Source organism: Sinocyclocheilus anshuiensis, unplaced genomic scaffold (genome assembly GCF_001515605.1).
Source record: "Sinocyclocheilus anshuiensis isolate Anshui unplaced genomic scaffold, SAMN03320099.WGS_v1.1 scaffold354, whole genome shotgun sequence".
NCBI classification, from domain to species: domain Eukaryota; kingdom Metazoa; phylum Chordata; class Actinopteri; order Cypriniformes; family Cyprinidae; genus Sinocyclocheilus; species Sinocyclocheilus anshuiensis.
This window is the reverse complement of record NW_015544195.1, coordinates 21,671-46,738: the sequence shown is the minus strand read 5'-3', so window position 1 is coordinate 46,738 and position 25,068 is coordinate 21,671. Positions and strand designations below refer to the sequence as shown.

Below are 25,068 nucleotides of genomic sequence, written 5' to 3'. Positions count from 1 at the left end.
TTTGGTCATATTTTTACAAGAGGAGAATTAAATGAATAGGGAAAATTCATGTGTGTTTATGTGCTCACTAAATAGTGCTGTGTCATTGTTTGTCATCTTCTTTAACCCATTTATGAATCATGGGTTTACTCAATTTATTTAACTATACCACACCATCAATCAGAATCAAATTATGTTTTGTTCCCAGTTATGATTACGCTTGTTTTAATGGTGGTTTAGCATAAGAGTGATGTATACTTGTATTTTTCAGTATGCTCTGTATAGTTTCTGAGCAGTTTAGGTAAATCTTAGTGATTAAGTAGTAAAAATGGTGGTAAAAATGGGTTAGATTCCTTTTATAATTTTATCAAAATATCAGGATTGAATTAATTAGCATTAGTTAATCCATTAACAGCATTTATTACTGCGTTTATAAAGGTTAACTTTCATTTCTACAAATACTAATACATTTTTTATTATACAACATTTGTTATTAAAAGACATCATTAATTAAAACTGAGCAACTGTATATGAATGAATATTAACCTTTATTTTTTTAAACATTGCATTAAAAATAGTTAATGATACCTAATGCATTAACTGATGTTAACAAATTCATTAAATTAAATAGTGTTACTATTGTATTTTAAAAATTTTCTTTGGTTTTTGTTCATTTCGACTCTTTAAATAATTTTACTTGTGGTTTTGAAAGCCTCTGGTTCCATTTGGGAAAATCTGCACATGGAAAATCTCCCATACCTTCAGACCTTTCGGCGAGCAGCTGTTTACGATAATGTTTCCCATGATGCTTTCTGGGGCATGCGCTGCTGGAGTCTTAGGCTGCTACTGCGGAGTATCTGTTGTTGTGACGTCAGCAGGTGACACCGCAGACTCCATCTGTCCTGGAAGTGAGCCTCTCTGCGGTGACTGGATCTTAGAGACAGTGAACAGACTCACTGAGCCATATTGCCTTCAGCAGCACTTACGCTGCCAATTAGCCAGGAGGACAGACCCATACACCTGTATGCCAGGTGTAAACTAGCACAGACGCTGTATGTGTGTTTTTATGTATACATAATTTGGTAGAGATGGCATAGGAGGGTAGTACCTCAAAAAAAAAAATGGATGAGACAGCTGTCATTAAATCAAAACAAGTTGAATTAAATGAACTTAAAATGTTGATCTCTGAGTGAACTGTTAAACAGTTAAGTTAAAGGCACACCTCTATGCTCCTGACCTTCATTACACTTGCTGTGTTTACCTAGCATTTGTTGACCAAAAAAAGGTAACTATTAATAATAGGCGAACAAACAGCCACTAATAGCCAATAAGAGCTAAACAAAATATGCTTGTTATTCTGATACTGTAGTTATCAATGCTATTGCATATGCTTTTAACTGAGAAACCATATAAACATCAAATGGAATTGGAACATCTATTTATTTTTATTTCAATTTATTCCTGATTTAAAAAAAAAAACTGGGTCAACAGTGTTGTGAGTGTTATAAACTAAAAGGTAGTTTGTGCGAGTGAGTGTTGTTACAAAATTACACTGGTGTGAGTGAATGTGTGTGAGTGAATACGTTACCTACAGTCCCCCTGTTTTCTGTTGCTGCTTTTACTACTATGTTTCATCCTGAAGCAGAAGAATCTGTCCTATCTACCCCGTCCTTTTTGCATTCGTCTTAGAGGTGCAATGTGTAATAGTTTGTGTAGAGTAACGAATAGGCCAGTTATGTGGATGGTGGACCTTACACAGGTCATGAGGTTACAGGAAGGTTGTGAAATTTGCATTACTGGGGCTTGAATGGGCTAATGTTACAACCAGAAACGCACATGCACTTTACCACTCCAGTTACTGTGTGAGAAATCAGAGGCGCGTTTTGTGGTGAAATCGAGAAATGCGCGCAAGTGTATCTATCTGGTGTGTAAGTCAAGCTGCCATAACAGAAGGCTGCGGATTGCAGCATACAGTAGCCAGACAAACACCAGCAAAACAAAGTGACAGTGTTTACTGCTAGTGTTTGGACTGGGCTAATTCACAGTTCAGAGATCTACGGGGAATGCTGTGTAATGCCCTACAAACCTCGCTTGCGTCTCGCGCTCTCTGGGTTCACTCTTAACCAAAATCAGCACACCTGTTGCTAGGAGACGTAGAAGTTCTGAACCCATCTGGCATAGACTTTCCTAAATGTAAATGTGTGTGTTAGAGATCACAACTGAACTGGTTAAACACAAAGACACACACAAAGGGCAGCAGAGTTTACATTAGCCGTAGGATCTGTTCGTGTGTTTTATTCTCAGAGAAAGTCACTTGTACCTTTCACACAGGGCCTTTATGTAGATAAAAAGGCTCAGTGGAATCAACACACATGGTGGAAACCAGCTTTATGAAAAATAAATTACCCTGTGTTTTTACAAGAAAAATTCTGGGTAAACTCTACTGACAGCATCTGTTGCAGGCTGTCAATTATCACAAAGAAGAAAAGTAATGGCAGCTGTACTGGAGAGGTTAAAAGCAGAAATGCAAAGCCTGTATTTTTGTTAAGCACTTTTCTAAATGATGATTTTGACTTGGGACTACCATTGTGTACATGCCTGTTGTAGAAAATTACCCACATCTTGCCTGACAGGCTGAAGAGGCTCTAACCTTGCTCTTACAAGCATGTAGTGATGATCAGCCTGTCGGGCAGTAAGCGGGGCTTACTGAATAAATTTACATTTATGCATTTGCTTGTAGATCCTTTTTATCCAAAGTGACTTGCGTTGCCTTTAAGTTATACATTTTATCAGTTCATATAGGGCTGGGCGGTATGACGGTATATATCATTACCGTGGAAGAAAGTGTCTATCATTAGATATTTTGCTCTATTGTGTATTCTGTGGTATGCATGTGTATCTGCGTAACATAGTACTACTTAAAAGTTATATACACCCTTGAGTGATAAAGAAACATTCATGAATGAGAAAATAAAGAGTGGGACGCACTTGACGAGATAAGTGCAATAAGCATTGAAAAAGAACTCAATGCGGTTCTCTCGCTGACTGACACAAACACACAAAGCACACACTCAGAAAGCCCCTCTCTCAGACAGAATTTGTGACATGTGAGATGTTTAATAAACTTAAGTGCAATAAGCAGTGAAAAAGAACTCAATCTGCTGCTTGCGTTGACTGACACAAAGCCGAAGCATGCGCACTGAAAGCCCCTCTATCAGACAGCATGCAATCGCAAAAAAACAGATCTCTGTCATGTTTTATTGTGCTTGAATGGTCAAATGCGCACACAATTATGTCAAAATGGCCATCGTGTGGAGTATTTATCTAAACACAGGTGGTTATGTGTTAAATAAATGTAAACAGTTGGGTGAAAACTGGATGTGTATTAGTATATTGGATCCGTGCAGCTGGTTTTAAAGGGACAGAAGTCTAATTTACCTGCTGCTATCTGTCATTAATAATGTTAACCACTCACTGCACTTCCAATCACCAATCACCAATCACTTTTGGATCTTTAATAAGAATCAGTTCATGTTTGATGGTTACAGTTAAGACTATGCAGTGTTGTATTTATACACTCTTCAATTTCTGTAATATTTTTAACTTTATTTTTTATTTTTAGCCTACTGTAGCTAAAAAACTTAAAAGTTTATTTCATATTTATTTGTTCTATTGTGTTTGTAATTTTTTTTCTTATTTTAAATAACAAAAATAAAAACAATTAAAAAATCATATCGCCTACCCCTTAGTTCATGCATTCTATGCTCTACCATTTAAGTTACAGGAATGCATTTCATTTAATAAAATATAAACATTATTTCTAGCCATCTTCCATTATAAATGCGTTACATTTACATGTACACATACAGTTTTAACAAACTGAGAAATTAGTCAAAATATTATATATGGTACAGTAAATCAGTAGATTTTAATCTGGAATATTCCTACAATCAATCCTTCCACAAAAACATTAGATTTATTGTTTTGAGCAACATGGCTTAGTATCGGATAACATCATTGTGAAAAACAAGATGGCTGACCTTAGTGACCCTCAGACCTCACGGTGGGTGATTTTCAGTGCTGATCAGAGATGTTTGTTTACCGTTAAAGTTTTGCTCGCAATGTGCTTGTCTGTGGAGCAACCCTGTTGTCTGTATACCCTCATGAGTGTACGGCGGTGTGTGTACGGCTTTTGTTGTTGTACAGCAGCCTGAGGCTGTATCTGATGTGGACTGAAGAGTGAAGAGTAGCATACAGCACAGTGAGAACGGAGGGGGTGAGAGAGGTACACATCACGGGAAATGTTGTACTCACTGTATACAGGTGTTTTATATCTGGATGTGTTTGTGTGAGAGTCGTAGCAGTCCTTTCACACATGCTCTGTGTGTGTATGTGTGAGAGAGAAGAAAGTACATGTATTCCCCTTATTTAAACAACTGGTTGCCCAGCCTCCTGGGTCTGAGTGCTCTCCATGTGTATACCTCTATTTTTCCCCCTTTACACTCTCTCTCTCTCTCTCACACACACACACACACACACACACACACACAGGCATATGTTGTGTAAACACTGCATCGGTGAACAGACCTCTCGCTGTGTCCAGTAAGCACAGAGAGCGTGTCAGCACGAGTCCATGTTTCGGGGCCAGAGGCCACTGTGTGTGTGTGTGTGTGTGTGTGTGTGTGTGTGTGTGTGTGTGTGTGTGTGTGTGTGTGTGAGACTGTTTTTGTGTGACCTTGAGTCTCCTCCACACCCCCTCAGGCTCGGGTTTACCCACACACACACACAATCATACTCATGCATGCACACACACGCACCGGCTGGCCCTCACCATAGCAACCACAGAGCAACACAGGGAAACAACTTGCCAGCAGCAGGTTGGAAGGAGAGAGAGAGAGATAGAGAGATGGAGAAAGAAGAAGGAGTGGAGAAAGAGATTTAAGAGAATAGGGGAAGGAGACGTGAAACTTGAAGGGGAAATTCAAGGTTTAGAGGGTATGTGTAGGGAGTCAAAGCATGATGAAACGTGCATCCTCAAGTACGGCAGCACAAAACGTGCCGCTTCACACCAAAACATGCGCTTCACATGCTTTGTTGTACATTAGGCTGTGCCTTCCTGCTGTTTTTAGACCATCTGATTCTGTGTTTCTTTTAGCCCACACTGCAATCAGAAACAGTTGGAATGAGACGTCTTTATTTAGTCCTCAATATGAAAGGCAACCCAGGGAGGCTATTTTTGCCCCGCTAGCTTTATTCCAGCTATGGGACATGTGACTGTTCTTAATGTCAGCAGTTTAATATAACCAGTGTCAGGGAAGGGAGGTTACAGGAGTCCAGGGACAGTCGTCTGGTGAAATTTCACACAAATGCACATTGTGGATTTCTTGAGCCCTGCAGATGTGATGAGAGGAGGTTTTCTGTAGCTGCTTGTGTTTGGAGAGATGCCACATCACTCATTCAAGAGTCTTGGTTTTTAAGCTTGTTTGTTTTCTGTTGTCCATCTGCAGCAAACCTCTCCTAGCTTTTCCTCGGGATTAAAAGAAGAAAATAAGCGGGAATAGAGCAGGGATATAGTCACTTCACAAAACACTAATGATGTCCCTTTCCTTGAAAAATTAATCACTAAATCCACAAATCTCTTTGACTAATTGCCATTTTGAAAGTGGCAGGGGGAAAACGGCTTTGACACATGTACAGTAGCGTTCAAAAGTTTGGTCTCAGTAATTTTTTAAAGGAATTAATACTTTTGTTCAGCAAGGCTGCGTTACATTGATCAAAAGTGACTGCAAAAATGGCTGTTGAAAATGAGAAATAAATGACATTTTTAAATATTAAAAAAAAAAATTCTGAATGACAGTTACAGAACAAGAGAGAGAGAGAGAGAATGAGAAAGAAAGAGTGCAGTGGTCGTGCTGAGCCACAGGCCTTCAGAAACTCCTCGAGGATGTGGCGCCTTGTTGCTGCTCTAAATGTCTTGAAACTTTGCTGAGGCTGCAGCATGTTCATGGAATTTCCAAAAGTCATAAATGTCCATGGCCTGATGTATCATCTTGTAAAGTGATTTTACATTATAGTGCATCATACTGACCGTTAGGGGTTTTGGATACTTCATTTTACAGCATTCCAGATTGAGTTGAATGTATCTGGTGACCTTAAAGTGAACATGAAATCAGAATTAACACTGTTTACTTTAATAATACATGTTCCTGGTTCTTTTGTGCATGATTCATCAGTGCATTTTATTCTAAACAGAAATGTTTGTTTTCATAATCGTTCATCAAAATGTAATTACTGGCTCCATTATGCTATGACACGTCTACTCTTCAGAATCCAGTCAGTTCCCAGTAGAATATTGAATGTTTTGTTTTACTCGGTCAGAAATATATCATAATTTGGAAGGAAAATGGATTGTGATTGTGGTTTCATGTTGATTTAAATCATATCATAACATCATTAAAACGGTAGAGGGAAATTCACCTTTTGATGTTGGCCAGAGTTTGCAAATTAGACTGATTGGGATGAATAAGCACTATTTAGATGTATGTTGCACACTGTGCAAAACTAGAGAGCAGCCATTCAAAAGCTATTCAAAAGTCTGGAATCAGTAAGATTTTTTTTCTTTAATTAATATTTTATTCCGCAAGGATGCATTAAATTGATGAAAAGTGACAAAACTATAATAATATAAGCCGCACAACCGTTTTCAATCTTAGTAATAATCTTGCTAATAAAGACTTTTCAAAAACATTACAAAATGTTACCGACCCCAGGCTTTTAATGGTAGTGCAAGTTGAGCTAGTTTTTGTGTGAACCTGGCAACCCATTTCACACACACACACAGCGCCAGTCTATTGCGTTAAGTTCTGGACAGCCTCCCAATATCATCTCAAATGTTGTAATGACCGCCTGAAACCGGTAAGCACCTCTTATCACACGACCCTGTAAGAGAGAAAGAGAAATAATAAGTGCCTGCAAACATTTTCCAGTTTTTTTTGTTCCCTGAGGTTTTGCATGGTACACCATTATACAGTCATTAGGTTTAAGTGATATGACAAAAATCGTATATAACAACATGGGGATTTTTATTTCATCATAACAGTATATATAATGATATGGGTATTTTTGCAGGAAATTCAACAAAAACCCATTTCTCACACACACACACACACACACACACACACACACACACACACACAAGAACTGATGTCCTGGTGTCCAGTAAGGTTCGCAGCTGTTACCAGAGGTGGTGGACCCTTACCACTGAAATAAATCTTACATGTACATGGTGTTGGCAGGGTCATGGTTCATTTAAGTTGAGCCCTTCACCCTTTTTAGGTCTTGAAGCATAAGCATGACCTCCGCCTCTGAATTCCCCGCCGTCTCAATGCACTGACCCAGAGCGAGCCCATAAAAATATAGAGTGCAGTATATTCAGTCCTGTAAAAAAAGGATGAGGCAAAGCTTTCATGAAGACTGACCCATAATGCTCCATTTAGCATTTTTTCTAAAGTCGTCTAATTTAGTTCAGCAATATGGCAACCATGGTAACACATTACAATATGTTCAGCTGATTACCATTAGTAAATGCATCATGAACTAACAATGAACAACAAATTGTTTTACAGAATTTTAAAATCTAGGTTAATTATTTTTTTTTTTATAAAATAAAAGATGAAAAACTACCATTCAGTGTTAATTTATGTTAGTTTAGAATACATTAGTTAACATTAAATAATACAATTTGTTAAAAATGTATTATTATATGCAGAAATCAATCAATGCTAAAAGTTGTTTTTATTGTTATTTTATGTTAGCTATTAACCTGTACATATAGAAACTTATTGTAAAATGTTACCATTAATATTTTGAAACTAAGCATGCCCTTTTGGTTTAATAATTTTCTCAGTGACGCATGTCTCCAAGTCGAATAAAACGATGCTGTCCTGGGAACTACATGAACCAAATCCCATCACCATCCAAGTCTTCCGTTGTTCCCTGATTCTCTTTTCCCCACCGTCTATTTCTTTTTCCCCTTTCCACAAATATCTGGCTTTATTCTCAAGACCCGTCAATTTATATGTGAAGCATGTTTTTCTCATTATTGTGTTGCTGTGGTTGGCTTGGTCCTTCCGTTACCTGTGAGTTGGTCATCTCTCTCTCTCTTTTTTTTTGCTCTCGTTCCCAGTTTCTCTCTCTTTTGCTGCATTGGGTCAGTGTTTGCCAAGCATAACATTTCAACAGTAGAGAGATTGTTAGGAGCCTGTGTGCTCAGCCTAAGTAACACCCTCCCACACACGCATGTCAGCGGAAAAGCTCCCCTCCGTTTCTGAACTCCTCACCTGTCTGGGAAGCATATTGGCAGGTCAAACGTGTGTACATACTGCTGGATGGGGCATTGCATCGCCACACCGGCTCCCTGTGTCTAACTGAGGTTTGCGTCGGACACCCTTGTGTGCAGCACCAGGAAGGAAAACGTTTTTCTGAAAGCTTTTTGTTCTGGAAAAGACTTCAGCGACTTCACAGAATGATGTGTTACATCTAATTATTCACATTTTAATGGGTTTTTCACTTCCCTATTTCCATTTTCAGAAGATGAAAGTCTTGTTTATACTATTTTAGCAGCAGAAGTAGAATGTCTTTCATGGTTTTGTTTTTCTTTTCTCACCTTTCTACCCGCTAATTTATTTTTTCCTTCAATTCGGTTTCTGTGTTTTTTCCCTTACTCGTGACTCGAAAACGTGTCTTTATGTTTCTGTCTGGATTTTAATTACTTGCTGGTGTGTGTTTTGAAGTCGTCTTGGAAAAAGTGGCCTAACGTCTGATATTAATGTGCATGGATGAGGATTTGGGAAGTAATTGCGCATATGCAGGGTTCTTCAAATGGAAACGCATTGGGGGAAATAATTGTCATGCAAATTGCCGTTTGATGTGGTGGATGTCCAGTGCTTCCAGATCAATATAGCCTGTCAAAAATATCTGGTTTGGCTATTGAGTGCTGCAGGGATGACTATTTTGTAGGCCAACCTGGAAGTTACCATCACCCTGTTTCCTTAAAAAAAAAAAAACACATAGGATTTTCCTACTGTCTTTTGGATTATTGCAGAAATTAAGTTCCAGTCCAGTCATCTTCCCGTTAAAATGTATGTTTTGCTTCATATCATTGTTTTTCATAGCAGTTCATGTGTCCATTAAAAATCCTGCTTAACCACAATTAACTTCTTTATTTTCATGGAAATAAAAAATTATATTGACTCACCTCTTCACTTTTTTTAACAGCTTGTTAGCTACAATGAGAAGCCAGTGAACCTGCAGATGTTCATCGGGACAGCGGATGACCGTTATTTGAGGCCGCACGCGTTCTACCAGGTTCACCGCATAACAGGAAAAACTGTCGCTACGGCAAGCCAGGAAATTATCATCACCAGCACGAAGGTTCTCGAGATTCCTCTCCTTCCTGAAAACAATATGTCTGCCAGGTACCTGCCAACAGCTCTTCACTTCAACATCAATCTAGATTCTCTCTCTCACACACACACACACACACACACACACGCATAAATACACATTTGTTTTTCTATTATGGTGAGGACTTTCCATTTGACTTTTGTTTTTAATAATATTGAATATCCCCTAACCTACCCATCCTTAAACCTAACCCTCACAGAAACATTTTTGCATTTTAAAATATGAATTATTTAGTTCAGGATGATAAAGTTATTGTCCTTGTGGGGACTGTCAGCTGCTCAACACAGTGTAGATGGTTTTAGGTAAAGGAATTTGGTCATCACAATGTAGTGAAATATGCAGAAACTCTAGAAGCCGTATTTCCAAAGAGCTACGGTTTCTTTCTAAGATAATGATATTTACTATGGCCGCTAAACCTAACCATAACTGAAAACACTATTGGATTTGGATTAAATATGAGTCTTTTAAATCATCACATGTCATCACAAGTTGATTTGCTATGTGAGAGAAGACATTTTCAAAAATTTGTCATTCATTTGATTATTATATAATATTATATCTAATTTTTAGTCTTCACTGTCACATGATCCTTCAAAAACATTTTAATATGCTGATTTGGTGCTCAAGAAACATTTCTTATTATTATCAATGTTGAAAACTGTTATGCTGCTTAATATTTTTGCAGAAACTGTGATATATACTTTTTGTAGTATTCTTTCATGAATACCCTATAGTGAAAAATAAGTATACTGAAATTTATTTGAAATACATTTATTTACTGTTAATTTACTAAAAATACATTTACGTAGTTATGCGCTTAATAAAAATACCCTGCAATTGTGCTTTTAGTATACTAAAATGGTATACTGAAAGTCTGCTAAATTGGAACAACTAATTTTATGCTTAATGCACTTTAATTGTGCAGAAGTAGTGCTGAAGTCCAACTAATTGAAAACAATAATATCTGCCATTTTTAATAAGCACAGCTTAAACTTTGAATTCTGTTCAATTAAAAATATTCCTTTTTGTTATCAGTTATTTATTAACTCCATAAAGAAAAGAGTATAAAAAGAGTGTAAATGACTTGGAGTGAATAGAAATCATTTAAAAAGCTTTGCTTGATAGGTAGGATGATGGAACTGTTATGGATACTCCTTTCTCAAGTGTTTCTCCTGCTGTGTTTGTCAGTATTGATTGTGCTGGAATCCTGAAGTTGAGGAACTCTGACATTGAGCTGAGGAAAGGAGAGACTGATATTGGACGGAAAAACACTCGGGTCCGTGTGGTGTTCCGGGTTCACATCCCACAACCCAATGGAAAAGTGGTCTCACTGCAGGCTGCTTCAATTCCAGTGGAGTGCTGTAGGTTTTATACACACACATAGAAGAAATATATATTTGAGGGTGAAAAAAAAGAATTATATTATGTTATATTACTGTCTAATGTAAATTACTTTCTTATCTGTTTTTGTGGTGAAATAGCCCAGCGCTCAGCACAGGAGTTACCTCAGGTCGAGAAGGCCAGCATTAGCAGCTGCCCAGTGAGTGGAGGAGAGGAAATGGTCATCACTGGCTCCAACTTCTTCCCTGAGTCAAAGGTCATTTTTCTGGAGAAAGGTCCTGGTAAGAATCAATGGGGTTCAAGTGCTATTTTAGATTGGAGTTTCTTTTCTCCATGATTTGGCTCTCTGGAACACTTGTTCAAGCATTTTTGTTTAATATTTTTTCATTTTTTTAAAGAAAATGTAAGTTTCATACTGTATCTCTTGGGCCTATTCTTCCCACATATTTTTCTCACTTTATACATAATTTAAAATCAAATCAATATTTCATATCCATTTATTAATTTATCAAGTAGCTATGCACTAAGCTACAGTCAGCAGGTCATTATATCAAAATTAACCCCTTTTAGGGTGATATTAGATCCCTCCACTTAGTATCGTCACTTGCATTTGGCTAGTACTAATTCCTTTTAGCAGGTTGCTGCAAGCTCTGCAAGCACAGCTGAGTATGCACTACAAATGTCTTCATCATTCACTGTGAGCAAATATTGCCTCCTCACCTGTCTTACCCTCAAGGGTCACAGTTATACCTGCACTAATCTCTGTCTTAGTGAAGCTAAACCAGCCTTATACTTAAAAACAGCAAGATCAGGTGGGTTTTAGCTAAAGTCTGTGTGGCTTTGGGAAACTGGAGTGACGGGTAAAATGTGAGGGAGTGTCGATTTCTCACTTCTCATTTGAGAGCGGAATTTGATTGTTGCTCGTCTAACCAGAGTGATTTATCTTCGCTTTATCAGCATCTTGACCTCCCACGATTTCCCTTCTCCTCTGGGGACACTGTGTGTGTGTGCACGCATATGTGTGAGTGCAGTTCAGCATGAACACACCTGCACACCTACACAAACACCACTGCACTCAAGCAAGCGCTCACTCCATAAATGCATATAGATATATATACAAATGCACTCTGCACACACCTACATCCAAACTGCGCTCACCACATAAACACGTGCAAGTGCATTGTGCACACAAATACACACCCTCATTCCTTATGCTTATAAACTTGTTTGTTCACAAGTTTATAAGCATAAGGAACCCCCCCCCCAAAAGAGCTTATGCTCTCTCTCTCTCTTGTCCACACACACTAGATTTATGGTTAGCCGTATTGTGGCATGTCACTGTTGTTCTAGAGCTCACCTGTAGACCTTAGCATCTGCTGTAAGGATGACTCAGAGGTCAGCAGGGTTGCTCTGGCTGCAGGCACACTGCTGATCACTCGCTGGATCCAAGACACAAAGCAAATAATAGCTTCCTGTGTGTGCAAGACAAACTTTGCATTTCCTTATCTAAAAAAAAAAGAAAAGAAATAAAATGATTGGTTTCACTAAAGCCTGTGTATTTAATACTTTTTAAGCATAATTTTGCATTTTCATAGGTGCTTAATAAGGCACATTAGAATGCATTTTTTGTTTCATAAAGCATTTTTTGTACAACCAAAGCTGTACATTAAAATGCTTCCCTGTATATTGTTGCACATTTAAGGAGTGTGATTTGTTATATATTGTGTTATAATGCCATCTGTACATGAGTAATGTAATACAGAATTTACCAATTTAATCTTTTTGTAAGGCCACAGTCAGATACTAATTTAATTAAGTAGTAAATTAGTAGTTGACTGTGGCCTTACAAAAAGATAAAATTTACTTTTTGGCCCAAGGCACTCAATTAAGTTAGATTTTTGGGCCTTTGTAGTAAAACATCCAAAAATATAACTTAATTGAGTGCCTTGGGCCAAAAAGTAAATGCTGCATTATATCAATTTTTTTTACAAGAAAAAAAATCCTTTAAAAGTATAACCATGAAAATCTAAATATTTCCATATTTCACACAGTGCATTTTGGTGGCTTGTTTCTGCTGTGTTAGGTGTTAGGACAGTGAATGTTTTTTTTCCCTCATTGACTACATGCTGATAAAAAAAATACAAATATGCGTTCTCTTTAGTCAATTAAATATTTGACTAAATTTGACATGATTGTATTTCTACATAGGGCAAGAAATCTAAAATGTGGTTTTATCTAGTGTTGTTTATTTATTATTGTTCTTAACTTTAACACATACAACATATATTATAAGGTTTCATACCAAATACCTTTAACACATTTAACATACAGGCTTAAATGAAAGTTTTACCACAAATTATTCTCTGAAACTGAAGAAATGCACCCTAAGAAATGCATTTGGTGCCATATGAACCTGAGACCAGCCTACTTATTCAGAACTTCCTTGAGATTAGTTGACTAATCATTCAAGCAACCCACTTGGTTGTCAATTTTACATATATTTAATTTTGAATATCGCTAGTTACATCTACCTGGCAGATGACTGAAGCTCATTTGTTGCAGGTAGCTCTTTCTCTCCCGTTCTGCCATGTGGCTGTCAGTCTGAAGCCTCAGCTTTCAGTCACTGCTTTCAAGAGGCTTTATTAGACTGACTTTTTGGGGTTAGACTGTGTCATGATCCCCAACAGTGCTCTGTCTGTATGGATTTTTGTTGATCCTTTGAGTCTCCCTGTGAGCTGAAATAGACCTTTTACACAATGAGCAGAGCCCTCAGAGACAGTCTGTCATCTCCAGCAGACAGTCTTCCTTTTTTATTTATTATTTCTCTCTCACTCTCTCTCTCTCTTACTCTTCATAACGTCAGGCATGGTAGAAAATCAGTCTTTCCAGTATCACTTGTGTGCGCTTGTTTAAATTCTTCGATAAGCAACTCTTCACAGTATTTCTCTCTCTTTCTTTTTCTATCTTGCTCATTTTTTCCATCGCTCGTTCGTAAGTAATGAAACACAAGTTAGGACCAGCCTCAGATGAAGGCAATGAAAGAACGGCATTCTGGTTTTTTTTTAGTTTGAGACAATGACACTCTGACTCACTCGACTGAAGTTTACACATGAACACACAGGGCTGTTCTACACCAACAAACTGACTCGGAGAAACACCCTTTGGAACTTACCTCTCCTCCAATTGGCTCCCTGTAAAGTGGCAAGCCCTCGAGGCAACCTTTATGGTGATAGCCCATGTTTTTGTTGCACTGTATAAAAATGAAAAGTCCTGAGATGCTAGAACAAGTTGGGTGGAAATTTGGCTCTTATGTCTGGCCTTGAGCAGCTCTGGGGGAAAATGTATATCTTTTCAAGCAGGAGCTTATCAGAGAGTGTCTATGTGATTTGTGAGAACGTGTTCTGCAGATGTGTTTTATTGACATTTAATATGTTGTTAAAGGTGCACTCTGTAATATGACGCTGGTCTTGTACTTTATACTGACCTATCCACCTCACATAAACTGTTGGTTAGTGATGTCAAATACTGATGCTCTATTTGCAGTAAGCCATTAAATATGTATTCAGCAAGTGAAAATGTTCAATGACTGGGTTACTGAGAAAAATGAGTAGCATTGAGCTGCTCATGTGTTCTTAACACGTCAGCCTCAATAAGGTGACCAGCCCAATGTTTTTAGGCTACAGATTCTATAAAAAATATAGTTAAATGATGTACACTCACATGACTAAGTACCCGTTAAGGACATTTAATTTATGTGCAAACCTTTTTAATGAGGAAGGTAATGATGATTTTTTTTTTTTTTTACTTTATTTTTGTATTTTTCATGATAACATACCACATGTAGATGCAGTATTATAATATTTTGATACTGTATTTCACAAAATGTGACATTGCTCCAATAGTAACCCATGCTAAGCTCATTCAGAGTTTCTTCAAATTAAAAAAGATCTCTGGCTAAAGTCTGGAATGCATCCAATTATATCCATAATTCGCTCCAAAATATAGAGAGAAGGCAAGTCTTTTTGTTGACTAGCACAGAGCCGTCCATCTGAGAGGGTTTAGTCTCTAAGGGTCACTCTAACGGTAGGGGACAAACCAGGATGTTTGAGAGGAAGAGGACTGATCATTTTTGTCTAATTTTGTCAGATTGTATCTAATCTAATTGAGTGATTATTGTATCTACAGTAATTAGATGGGTTGTGTCTAAATGAGTAGCCCATGTGGTGGTCCTGAGACTTTGTAGCTCATTTTTGACTTGCTGAGTGGATAGATATATAGTTAAGTAGACAAAAGATTCAGGTTTTTAATCACCTGGATAAATATAGATCTGGATAGCAAAGGCTGTACTGCCCTCATATTCAGAAACTTAACAGGATTGTTTGCAGTGAAATCTTTGCTCATTTCTATTATGTAACTTTTATATTGTTTGTAATATGTCAGCATTCACTTGATTTTTCATGTATATTTGTTATTATAAATGATGTTAATTTGAGCATAAAAAATGTTAAAATAGAGAGTATCAAATATGAGACATGAAGCTTTTGTGGAATGTTTAAGTCATCATTGTATTGTATCACGTTGTTTTTCCCCTTACAAACAGAAACTGCATAGATTTGATCATAAAACTAAGCTTTTAAATTTCAAGACAAAAATTTTGCTTATACTGATAAAAAGCTATCAGAACTTTTATTTTACTTTTTGATCATATAAATATCAGCAATTGCAGAACATTGAATATATTTGCTGACTTTGGTCCTCTGGATAAAATTAAGTGTTTGTTTGTTTGTTTGTTTGTTTGTTTGTTTTTTCAAGTACAGTATGAGCGCCATTTTCTCTTATTTCATATGCCATTAACTTAATGTATCAAATATAGTACTTGACAAAGAATATTTTTTGTATATATTTATATATAATAATTATATATAATTTATATATACTCTATTCTTTTTCTATTCTATCTGTTTTCTTTTTATTTATTAGCCTATATGATTTTAAAAACCCTTGCTACGTGTACTGCATTAAGCTAACTGAGACTTGTTATAGCACTTGTATATCATTGCTCTTTTGTTGATTTTGATTGCTTCCATTGTCCTCATTTGTAAGTCGCTTTGGATAAAAGCGTCCGCTAAATGTCTAAAATGTAAATATAAATTTATATGTAATTTTTAATATATTTATATCTATATATTTTGTCTAGTTTCAATGATCTCTTCCACTGTTATTTCATATGTCAAGCTTTACAGGGTTAATGCCCTTTCCCCCCTAGAGTCTACAGAAGATGAATTCATTTGTTTTGGTTACAGTGAGAGAATATAAATGGCAGATATGAAATGTTAAGTACAATTAAGTGTTTACTATGAAAAAAAATCAGGCCCGGGAAAGCTAACAAATTTTTTTTGTTGTTTTTATAATTAATGATTCAGGAAATTGTAAATGAAGAGTTACATTAACCATCTGTTTCAGTTGATGCTAGTTTACACTTGCCAGCTGGACATTTAATTCCACATAATGACACATAAAAGCTTTGTAGGATTTTGCTAGAAGTTTATTTTTCTTGAGTTTGTTTATCATAGTAGTAATAACAGAACAGTGGTGTTTCTGGGCTGAAGAATTAGAACAGCGTGTGTGCTTGTCACCGGGCTTTGGAGTCTGTTTCCTGTTTGAACCTGCCCTCATGTGGGGCCCTCTCCGGTGTCCGACGAATGTCAACAGGTGCTGCTGCTGTACTACTACTGCTGAAGTTACAGGTGTCCAAGGTCATTCTCATATTAGCAAAATGCCTTTTGACACAGAAGGGAGCGGAGACACTACACAGTAACCTCGTGTAAACAGCGGTCTCTGGAGTGTAATGCACCAGGTGATTATGAAACTGCTCACTGCGGTATCTTTACTTTGATAAAAGTCCTCAAAAAGTATATCCACTCATAAACATTACACATGCAAAATGACTCATTTTAGACATTCTTGGGATTATACTGCTGTTTGACTCATGTTAGACTCATGTCAGGCACAAACTTCAAAGCTGGAAATGTGTTTAAGAGCGTAAATCAGACCTGTGTCATGGTCTTTGTGCAGTTTATGTAATTTATGTGACTATTTTCCCTTCTAGGATCAGTCTTAACCAGTTCGCTCTGGTCACTTGGCTTTGATTTTCTGTCTGCAAGACGTCTGCGCAGTTGATTAGCTTCATGGCAAAGGAAAAACTTGAAATGACAGCATGTTTCCGAAAGATCCTGCACCTCTCCACGGGCAGCACGTGGAAGCATTGTGCTATGAATAAAGTTATTCCACGCATCTTGCCATGATTCAACAATAAATAATGTTCTTCCACACATCTCTCTGAAACTCTAATGGCTTTATAAATGACATCATTACCTGTTAGGGGCCCAAGTGAATTCTATGTTCCTGTCAGCAAGGACAAACAGAGTGAGACTGATCTGATTTTCATTAAAAAGTCTCTCTCTCTCAAGTAGCCTGCTGTTAAGAAGTCACTCTGCTAATACAGCTCCAGCGTTTCTAGCCCTCTTTCTTGGGAGAATTTAATATGTCATTTGTTTTTCAGAGTCAGGTCAGTGTTGTACGCAGTCCCTGCGTAGAGCTGACATTTTGATCTATTTGATCAATTGAACCTCTTTCACTATGAGGAAAAAGGCTTATCGTTTGCAAGCAAACTCAATTTATCATTTTATTATTCTCAAGGCAAGGCACAATTTATCAAGCTTCTCTCTGGATTTGGTGCTGGAGCACCTGTAGAAACATGCAGCTGTAGAGCTCCCCTCTGAACCTGATGAAACTTAATGCTGATTGGCTATTTGTAACCTTAATCTCTAAAGCTTCAGTGGAGGGCTGGAAGACATGATGATAGTGGTGGTGGAGGTGGTAATGAGGAGATATCAGGTCAGGTTACCTAATTTTGAGGAGGCAAATATTGGCACACAGAGTTCAGTTCAGATCATTGTGTATGCTATCTGTCCTAATATGTTGTTCTCACGTATGCAGCTAACATTTTTTTTTTTCTTTCAGATGGACGACCACAGTGGGAGGTGGAGGCGAAGATCATCAGAGAGAAGAGTCAAGGAGTGAGTGAATACTTTCCTTTTTAAATAAAACAAAAGCACAGACGATACACAAGACGTAAATATGTCTACAGACCCTTTTCAGGCTTTATTTTCTTTCTTGAACTAAAAGCTGAAATGAGTGTTTGACAGGTTTGAGCACATTATAGTATGTTTTGACTAGATTTGCACTTTGTATTAGTCAGTGGGACAACTTTGATAGGTTTTGTCTCAGACATCAATGATGTGTTGTTTAGTAAAGTTATGTCTCTTGTCTCCATCTGTAGTCTAGCATCGTGGTGGAGGTGCCTCCTTATCACAGTAAGACGGTCACTTCAGCAGTGCAGGTGCAGTTCTACGTGTGCAATGGCAAACGGAAAAGGAGTCAGTCACAGCGCTTTACCTATCTTCCTGGTACGTATTTGACAGCACATTGCAATCAATTGCACATCACGGCACTTATTTCCTAAATGAAATTAGAGCTCCGTAACTGTTGTTGCTCTTGATTAAGGAGTGTCATACTTTTATGACATCATATAAATTTATATGCACTACTGTTCAAAATGTTGGGGTCTGTAAGATATTTTTTATTCCATTAATGGTAATTACTCCAGTCTTTAGTGTCACATGATTCTTCAGAGATCATTTTAATATGCTGATTTGGTGCTTAAGAAAGATTTCTTATTATCATCAGTGTTGAAAACAGTTGTGCAGAATTTTTTTGCAGAAACTGCAACTCCAACAAGCCTGCTTGATCAATTACCAAAGAAGAATGCCAAAATTATTCAGCAAAATAAGATTTTCTTATCAAAGTGATACAATTTTGTGTTGCAAAAATGAGTACACCCTCCTGAAAGTTACTAACTAAAAAAAAAAGTATAGGTTTAAGGCTATTTTTGATCAACAGGTAAGTATATTGAACCAAAACTTTTAAAGACAAGTAATTTCCTGACAATTAAAAGTGTTATATAGCCCACTGAATCATACTCAGACTTAATGCTGGCAGCAGTGGAACCACTTGGGAGAGAACTGCCAGGTGACTTATTTCTTAGCATAAAAGAGGACAATTGTACAAGAGGAATACCAAATTATTGTTTTAAGTGTGAAATATAGCAGAAGTAGCACCAACATTCTATTAAGTACTAGAATATTATACATTTTCTGAATTAAATCTAGGGTGTACTCATTTCTGCAATCCTTCATTTAAACAAAATTGGCTAATTGACTTATCTTACAGAAAATATTGGCATATATTTTGTTGTTTTTATTAAGTATATGTTTAATATGTTTCAATTTTGCCATCTTTCCATTAATTATATTAGTGATCATTAAGAAAATACATATTTTATATTTATTCAGAGGGGGTGTACTCATTTATGCTGTGCACTGTGTGTGTGTATATATATATATATATATATCAAATATTAAATTATTATTTTTAATAATTATTTTTTATAATTATTTAATATCAAATAATACTCTGTTGAAAATTAGCTCAGTATAAAATGTTTTTGTAAGTGATTGCATTTTACAGTAAAAATAAGCATCTGTAATCAATAATCTGGTCTTTATTAATAATTGAATATAAAATGCGCAAAAAATATATATATTAAATAATTTTGCATTTTGGAATTTGTGGTGACTGCAACTTAATGTCCACCTTACATCAAGAATTGTGTCTGAATCTGGCCTCACAGCAATCATGTGACTCAATTTCATGCAAAATAGTTTTCTTGCTAACTTGACATAACAGTAACAAGAATGGCACACATGTGGGTTTTCACAGCAGAGTCACCCGTTTGATCATGCCAGCGTTCCTCTGCACCATGCACCAGTGTGGTTAGGGATGAGGTTGTTCCAGTAACAGTTGAGCACCTGGTAACCGCTCATGTAAAATACTTTAAAGAAAGAATCAGCATGATTTACATGTGGCTGGAGGCATGAAAATCTAGGGTTTTCAAGAACTAGACCCCTTCAGTGTCTTTGTCTTTCTGTTTTTCTCGCTCTCATTAAACGCTGTCATTCTTTTTCCATCTCCCATTGGCTTCATCTGTCTTAATAGTCATATTCTGCAGAATTGCTTTGCATTTTGGAAGATTTTCCCCTATGATAAGTCTGTTGAATGATGAGGTTGATGATTCACATGACTATTATAATTTCTCACACATGTTGAGTTTACATACATTACATCAGTACGTTATTAGTTTTGCTTTTGAAATTGACATTGAACATATGATGAAATAGACCAAAATGCAGGGTGTTGTAAAAGGCGACATCTAATTTTGGCTTATAGAGTTTCTAATAAAGTGTAATCGTGTGTGGTTCTCGTAGCAATAAGCCGGTTTGGTATTAATTTCCCAAAGTGAGTCAAACCGAAAAACAGCGTTGGCGTAATTAAATCACACATGAGCAACTTTTTTTGGTGTCTTTATCGCCGAGTTGCATGCTAACCTGTGGAAGAGATTGAGAACAAAAAGAGAGGGAGAGTAAGAGAGCGAGATAGGCCCAGCCTCCCGCCCACCCTCTTCGCTCCACAAAGCACCCACTCAAATTAGGGTTTCCTGTTTTCCACACTAACCCGTTGGGCCTCAGCCAATCAGACGACTGCACAGGCAGCCAATATTCTGAACAGGCCACGCGACTGTGGTTGCCATGGCATCGGCCCGCTGAGAATGTGGCATGGCAGGGGGAAGGGCTGAGGTGCTGTGCTGTTAGACTAGAGCCAGACTCTTCATGTGTAATGAATAAGCCGTCTGATGCGATGAGCAGAGATCTTAATCCAAATTCAAAATTAAATACAGTGTGAAAGCTGCTGGGCCTGTGAGGAAGTAGTTTGTAATGAAACAAATTGAATGTATGAGGCTTCTTTGTTGGTCACAAATCCACCAGCTTTGGTCCAAAATGCATCTAGAAATGAATGCTATTAGCTGTGTTTATCAACTGAAACTACACTTTTTGTCAGATGCATTGTAGGTACACAGTGAGTAATACCAGACTCAAATGCATTCACACTTACTCTTCATATCGGGAAACTGCAGTTTTATCACAGTAATGGCCTTGCAGCAGCGTATGGGCTGTGAACTGGATTTTGGTTCCCATTTGGAGCTATGCTGGAGGGCAGACAGCATTCTTCAGTTCCCAAATTCAGCACTGGTTTACATGGCACTCAAGCAGGCAACATATGCTCTCTTAGAGTCCACGGCAAGTAAAAATATCCCCCACTCATGCGGGCCAGGGAAATGGCAGATCGGGAAATGGGTTACTGAATACTGTGTTGCTATTACTCATTGTCTGCGCGTTTGAAGAGAAGAGAAGGGAAGGGAAGGGAAGGGAAGGGAAGGGAAGACAAGACAAGACAAGACAAGACAAGACAAGACAAGTCTCTCTCTTTCTCTCTCCACCCTTGCAGTACGGGTCAAGCAGGAACATAGGGATGATTTGGACTCCCCTGCCGTGCCGCCCATGTCCATGCCTCTTGTCCATGCTGCCAGTTTGGTCTGTGCTCAGCCGCTGTCCTCCCCAGAGCACTCCCACCCACCAGACGGCCTTCTGTCCAGCTCCCCACGTGGCCTGGCTGCAGGCCTGCACCCTCTCCAGGCCCCCTGCGCCCCAATGGGCTCCCCAACTCTTCCCCACCTGCCCCACCTTCAGGCTCAAGGGCTGAATGCACCTCCTGAATGCCAGATGCCCTTCCACCCAGGCCCTGCTGCCACTGCCAGGCCGTCTTACCCACCCATACAGCACAACATGCACTTCAACGGCCAGCACAGTCTTCCTATGACTGCGGGCTCCCCACAGGCATACGAGCGAATACCCTTCCAGGCCGACCCGGCTGGGTGTCACTCCCTGGGTTTGGGGATGGTGTATGGACCGGCTTCTTCGACACCCACCTCTGGAGTGCCTCCGGGGCCTGGCTCTAGCCCTAGCCACGCAGCCTGTACAGGTAGCAACCAGGTCATGGCCCACTCTGCCCCTCACCTTCACTCTCTAGGCTACCACTGCCCCGCTCCAGGGCAGGTCCCATCACCCACCCACACATTGGGACAGCCGGCCCCACAGCTCCAGCATCCCCTGGTTTACCATCCGGCCGGGCAGCGGTCCGCCTCCTGTCCCACACCCTCCAGTGCTCCTGTTCATATGTTGCCATCTCCCCACTCTGGGCCCTCGTCCCCCCAACTCCATTCCCTCCCTTACCACTCACCCACCTCCCCATCTCCTACATCCAACAGCCCCCTGGGGCCCATGGGACTCTCTGGACAGCCTTCTCCCCAGGCTAGCAGCCCTGTCCTGGCTGGGTTGTCCCCTGCAGGTCCCTTGGTGCACCCGTTGACCCAACAGGGAGAGAGGCTGAACATCAAACAGGAGCCAGAGGATAGAGAGCCCACCTTCCGTACCATCGGCCTACAGGATATTACACTTGATGATGGTGAGTCTTTGCACTTTGTTAAACAAGGTTTTTTGTTTTTTTATTGTCTTATGACACTTGAGAGTGACCACTGCAACTTGCAGTTCAGTGTATGGAAAAAAATTTAATCTTGAGAAATTGTCCCTCAACAGGACAAAGCAATATTGATACAATTCACCTTTTATATTAAAGGTATTTAAAGCTTCTGGAACTTGTTACTAAAACTTTATTTTAATATAATATACTAAAATCTTAGCATGTAATATAGCATTGACTTTTGACTGGGGAATTCCAGGTTGCATTTGCTTTAGCTATGATGACCAAACCTACATTGCATGAGTCCTTGGTTTTTCCCCTGGTTATGTACTACTACTGAAATAATTACCTCTTTATCCACTTTATTCATATATGGTCATTTATGGATATTAGAGTAATTTAATCAGTCTACTAGTGTGTGAATAATACATTAAGGGATGAATAAATATGTGTGTGAATGTGTTCAGTACTAACTTAATCATTAGAGGAACTAGGAGAGCAAGAACATTAGAATGTATTAAATAAACAAGCAAATGCTTCATTTACTAAAATGGATTTGCATGCACAAGTTGCCTGGGGCATTACAGTGTTTAGCAGTTCCCAGATCTTAAGAGTGTCGTGACACAGGGCGAATTCATTACACCGGTAATCCTTCTTAGCAGAACTATGAGACCTAATGTCAGTAGTGTGGGGGAGGGAAGCAGAGAGACTGTGTTTGGCATTGCATTGCATTACTGTACCTTATTCCTCTAACTGTTTTTGCATTATGTAATATGCATACTGTGCATAGTATAGCATAATTAGCATAGAATACTCAAATGAACTACTGAACTTGATAGTGTACTGCAAGAATACTCTACTGTATATAGAGCATGCTTCCATAATGCGGTGAGCTCAGTATAACCTATTTTCAGTGTGATGAATGAAGCAGATGTCACATAAACTGCAATTTTAATATACACTACCATGTCAAGAAGCCACTTCTGCTCACCAAGGCTGCATTTATTTGATCAAAATACAGCAAAATATTCATATTTTAAATTAAAAGTTTAATATGCTAATTTGGTGTTTAAGAAACTTTCTTGAAAACTGTTGTGGATTTTCGAAGAATAGAAAACTCAAAAGAACAGAATTTATTTGAAACCGTAATCTTTTCCAGCATTATGTCTTTAGTATCAATTTTGATCAATTGAATTCATCCTTGCTGAATAAAAGTATTAATTACTTTAAATCTTACTGACCACAAATTTTTCAATGGTGTATGTAGCCATTTTTATTTTTGTGAAGTTCTCGCCAGTCAAAGAATTACATGCATGTAATGAGGTCATGTGGCAGCATGAACCATACAGTAGCATACTACTAGTTAACATTATTTTTGTCTTTAAAAATATACAGTATTCAGTGTGCACTGTGCAGCATACAGTAAGCACTACACTAGTTATTCTATTCCGAGCATAGCCAGAGCGGGAGAGCTTGTTTCTCAACTTCTGTGTTTATGTGGATATTTTTTGCTGATGGTGTGTTTATGTGAGAAGTTCAGACAACAGACCACAATGGATTCCTTATTCGCAACTCAGCTATTTATTATTGAAATTTCAAATATTTTGTGGGCTGTATTTTGTGCACTTTGAACCTGGTGCATCTATCATAGTAGATAATTTTTTTTCGTGGATGACTGATGAAAGAGTTCAGGCTAATGCTGTAGTTCATCAGCACAGATTTCAGCAATGTCGTCATGTTTTTAAGATACGGATCCTGGACTAGAATGTGATCACGGGGAGTCACTTCTGCTTTCTGCAGTTCTTCAGTTACATATTCAAATGTGCAGTCAGACAGAGTTAATGAACAGCTTGAGTCACTCAAATTAGAAAAGTGCCTGTGTGTGTGTGTGTGTGTAGTGAAGTGTCCATGCAGAATTTGTTCTGAGTAATTAAAACTGCCCGCACTATATGTAGTGTACACACACACACACACATACACACAAAATTCTCACTCTTGGCCAGCTGCATACTAATTCACAGATGTGCACAAGCTAATTCACCGTTTCAGATCACACACTAACACAAGACACATGGTTACACGCATACGTGCTCAATATTTCAGAGTAGGCATGCTCAGCCACACTAAGTATTCACTGCCTACATGTTGCTCGCATATAGCATTAGACATCCTCATGAATTCAGTGTGTGAGATGGGATGGAGTTGAGCCTTTTTAAAAGTGAAGTTTTGAACTGATTTCACCAGGGACTGTATCCTCCCTAAAGCACACACTATAAATAGGGTCTGTGTCATTCTGACTGAAGTTCTTGAGCACTGTGAGTTGTTAAGGAGGTCAGAAATTAACTCCAAATAGAACAGAACACAGCTCCAGTCACTGACATAAACCTCCTTTCACGTCAACATACAGCTATCACTACTAGTGAAATGTACGGCATGTTTGCTAAAGCATTGCGATAGGCCTATTTAATGAATAAATAGAAAATTTATAAACACCATTTGGAAAAATACACTTATGTATTTATACAAAATGATTTACTATATTGCATATAATATTATGTATTAATATTATTATTGTTTATTGCATTTGAATGAATACTCTATGGCTATCACTGCTATATGTTACTAAAGCATTACGATTTATTACTTTGAAACCATATAAAAACAATTTAGAAAAATCCAAATAAAATAAATAAATAAATAAAATAAAATGTCACAATAGTAGTGTATATATATATATATATATATATATATATATATATATATATAAAACATTATTTTTTTCATTCA

At 38.0% G+C, this 25,068-nt stretch overlaps 1 protein-coding gene across 2 annotated transcripts in view; it reads left to right on the top strand.

The window, feature by feature from the left end:
* Window positions 1–25,068, top strand: part of LOC107696682 (nuclear factor of activated T-cells, cytoplasmic 3-like) — a 69,308-nt gene that overhangs the window by 32,656 nt on the left and 11,584 nt on the right. For both annotated transcript variants that reach the window (XM_016497139.1, XM_016497140.1), the window contains exons 4-9: window positions 9,256–9,455; window positions 10,633–10,805; window positions 10,926–11,066; window positions 17,809–17,864; window positions 18,128–18,254; window positions 21,250–22,266. In XM_016497139.1, the coding sequence (XP_016352625.1) occupies window positions 9,256–9,455; window positions 10,633–10,805; window positions 10,926–11,066; window positions 17,809–17,864; window positions 18,128–18,254; window positions 21,250–22,266 (1,714 nt within the window). The remainder of the gene's footprint in view (window positions 1–9,255; window positions 9,456–10,632; window positions 10,806–10,925; window positions 11,067–17,808; window positions 17,865–18,127; window positions 18,255–21,249; window positions 22,267–25,068) is intronic.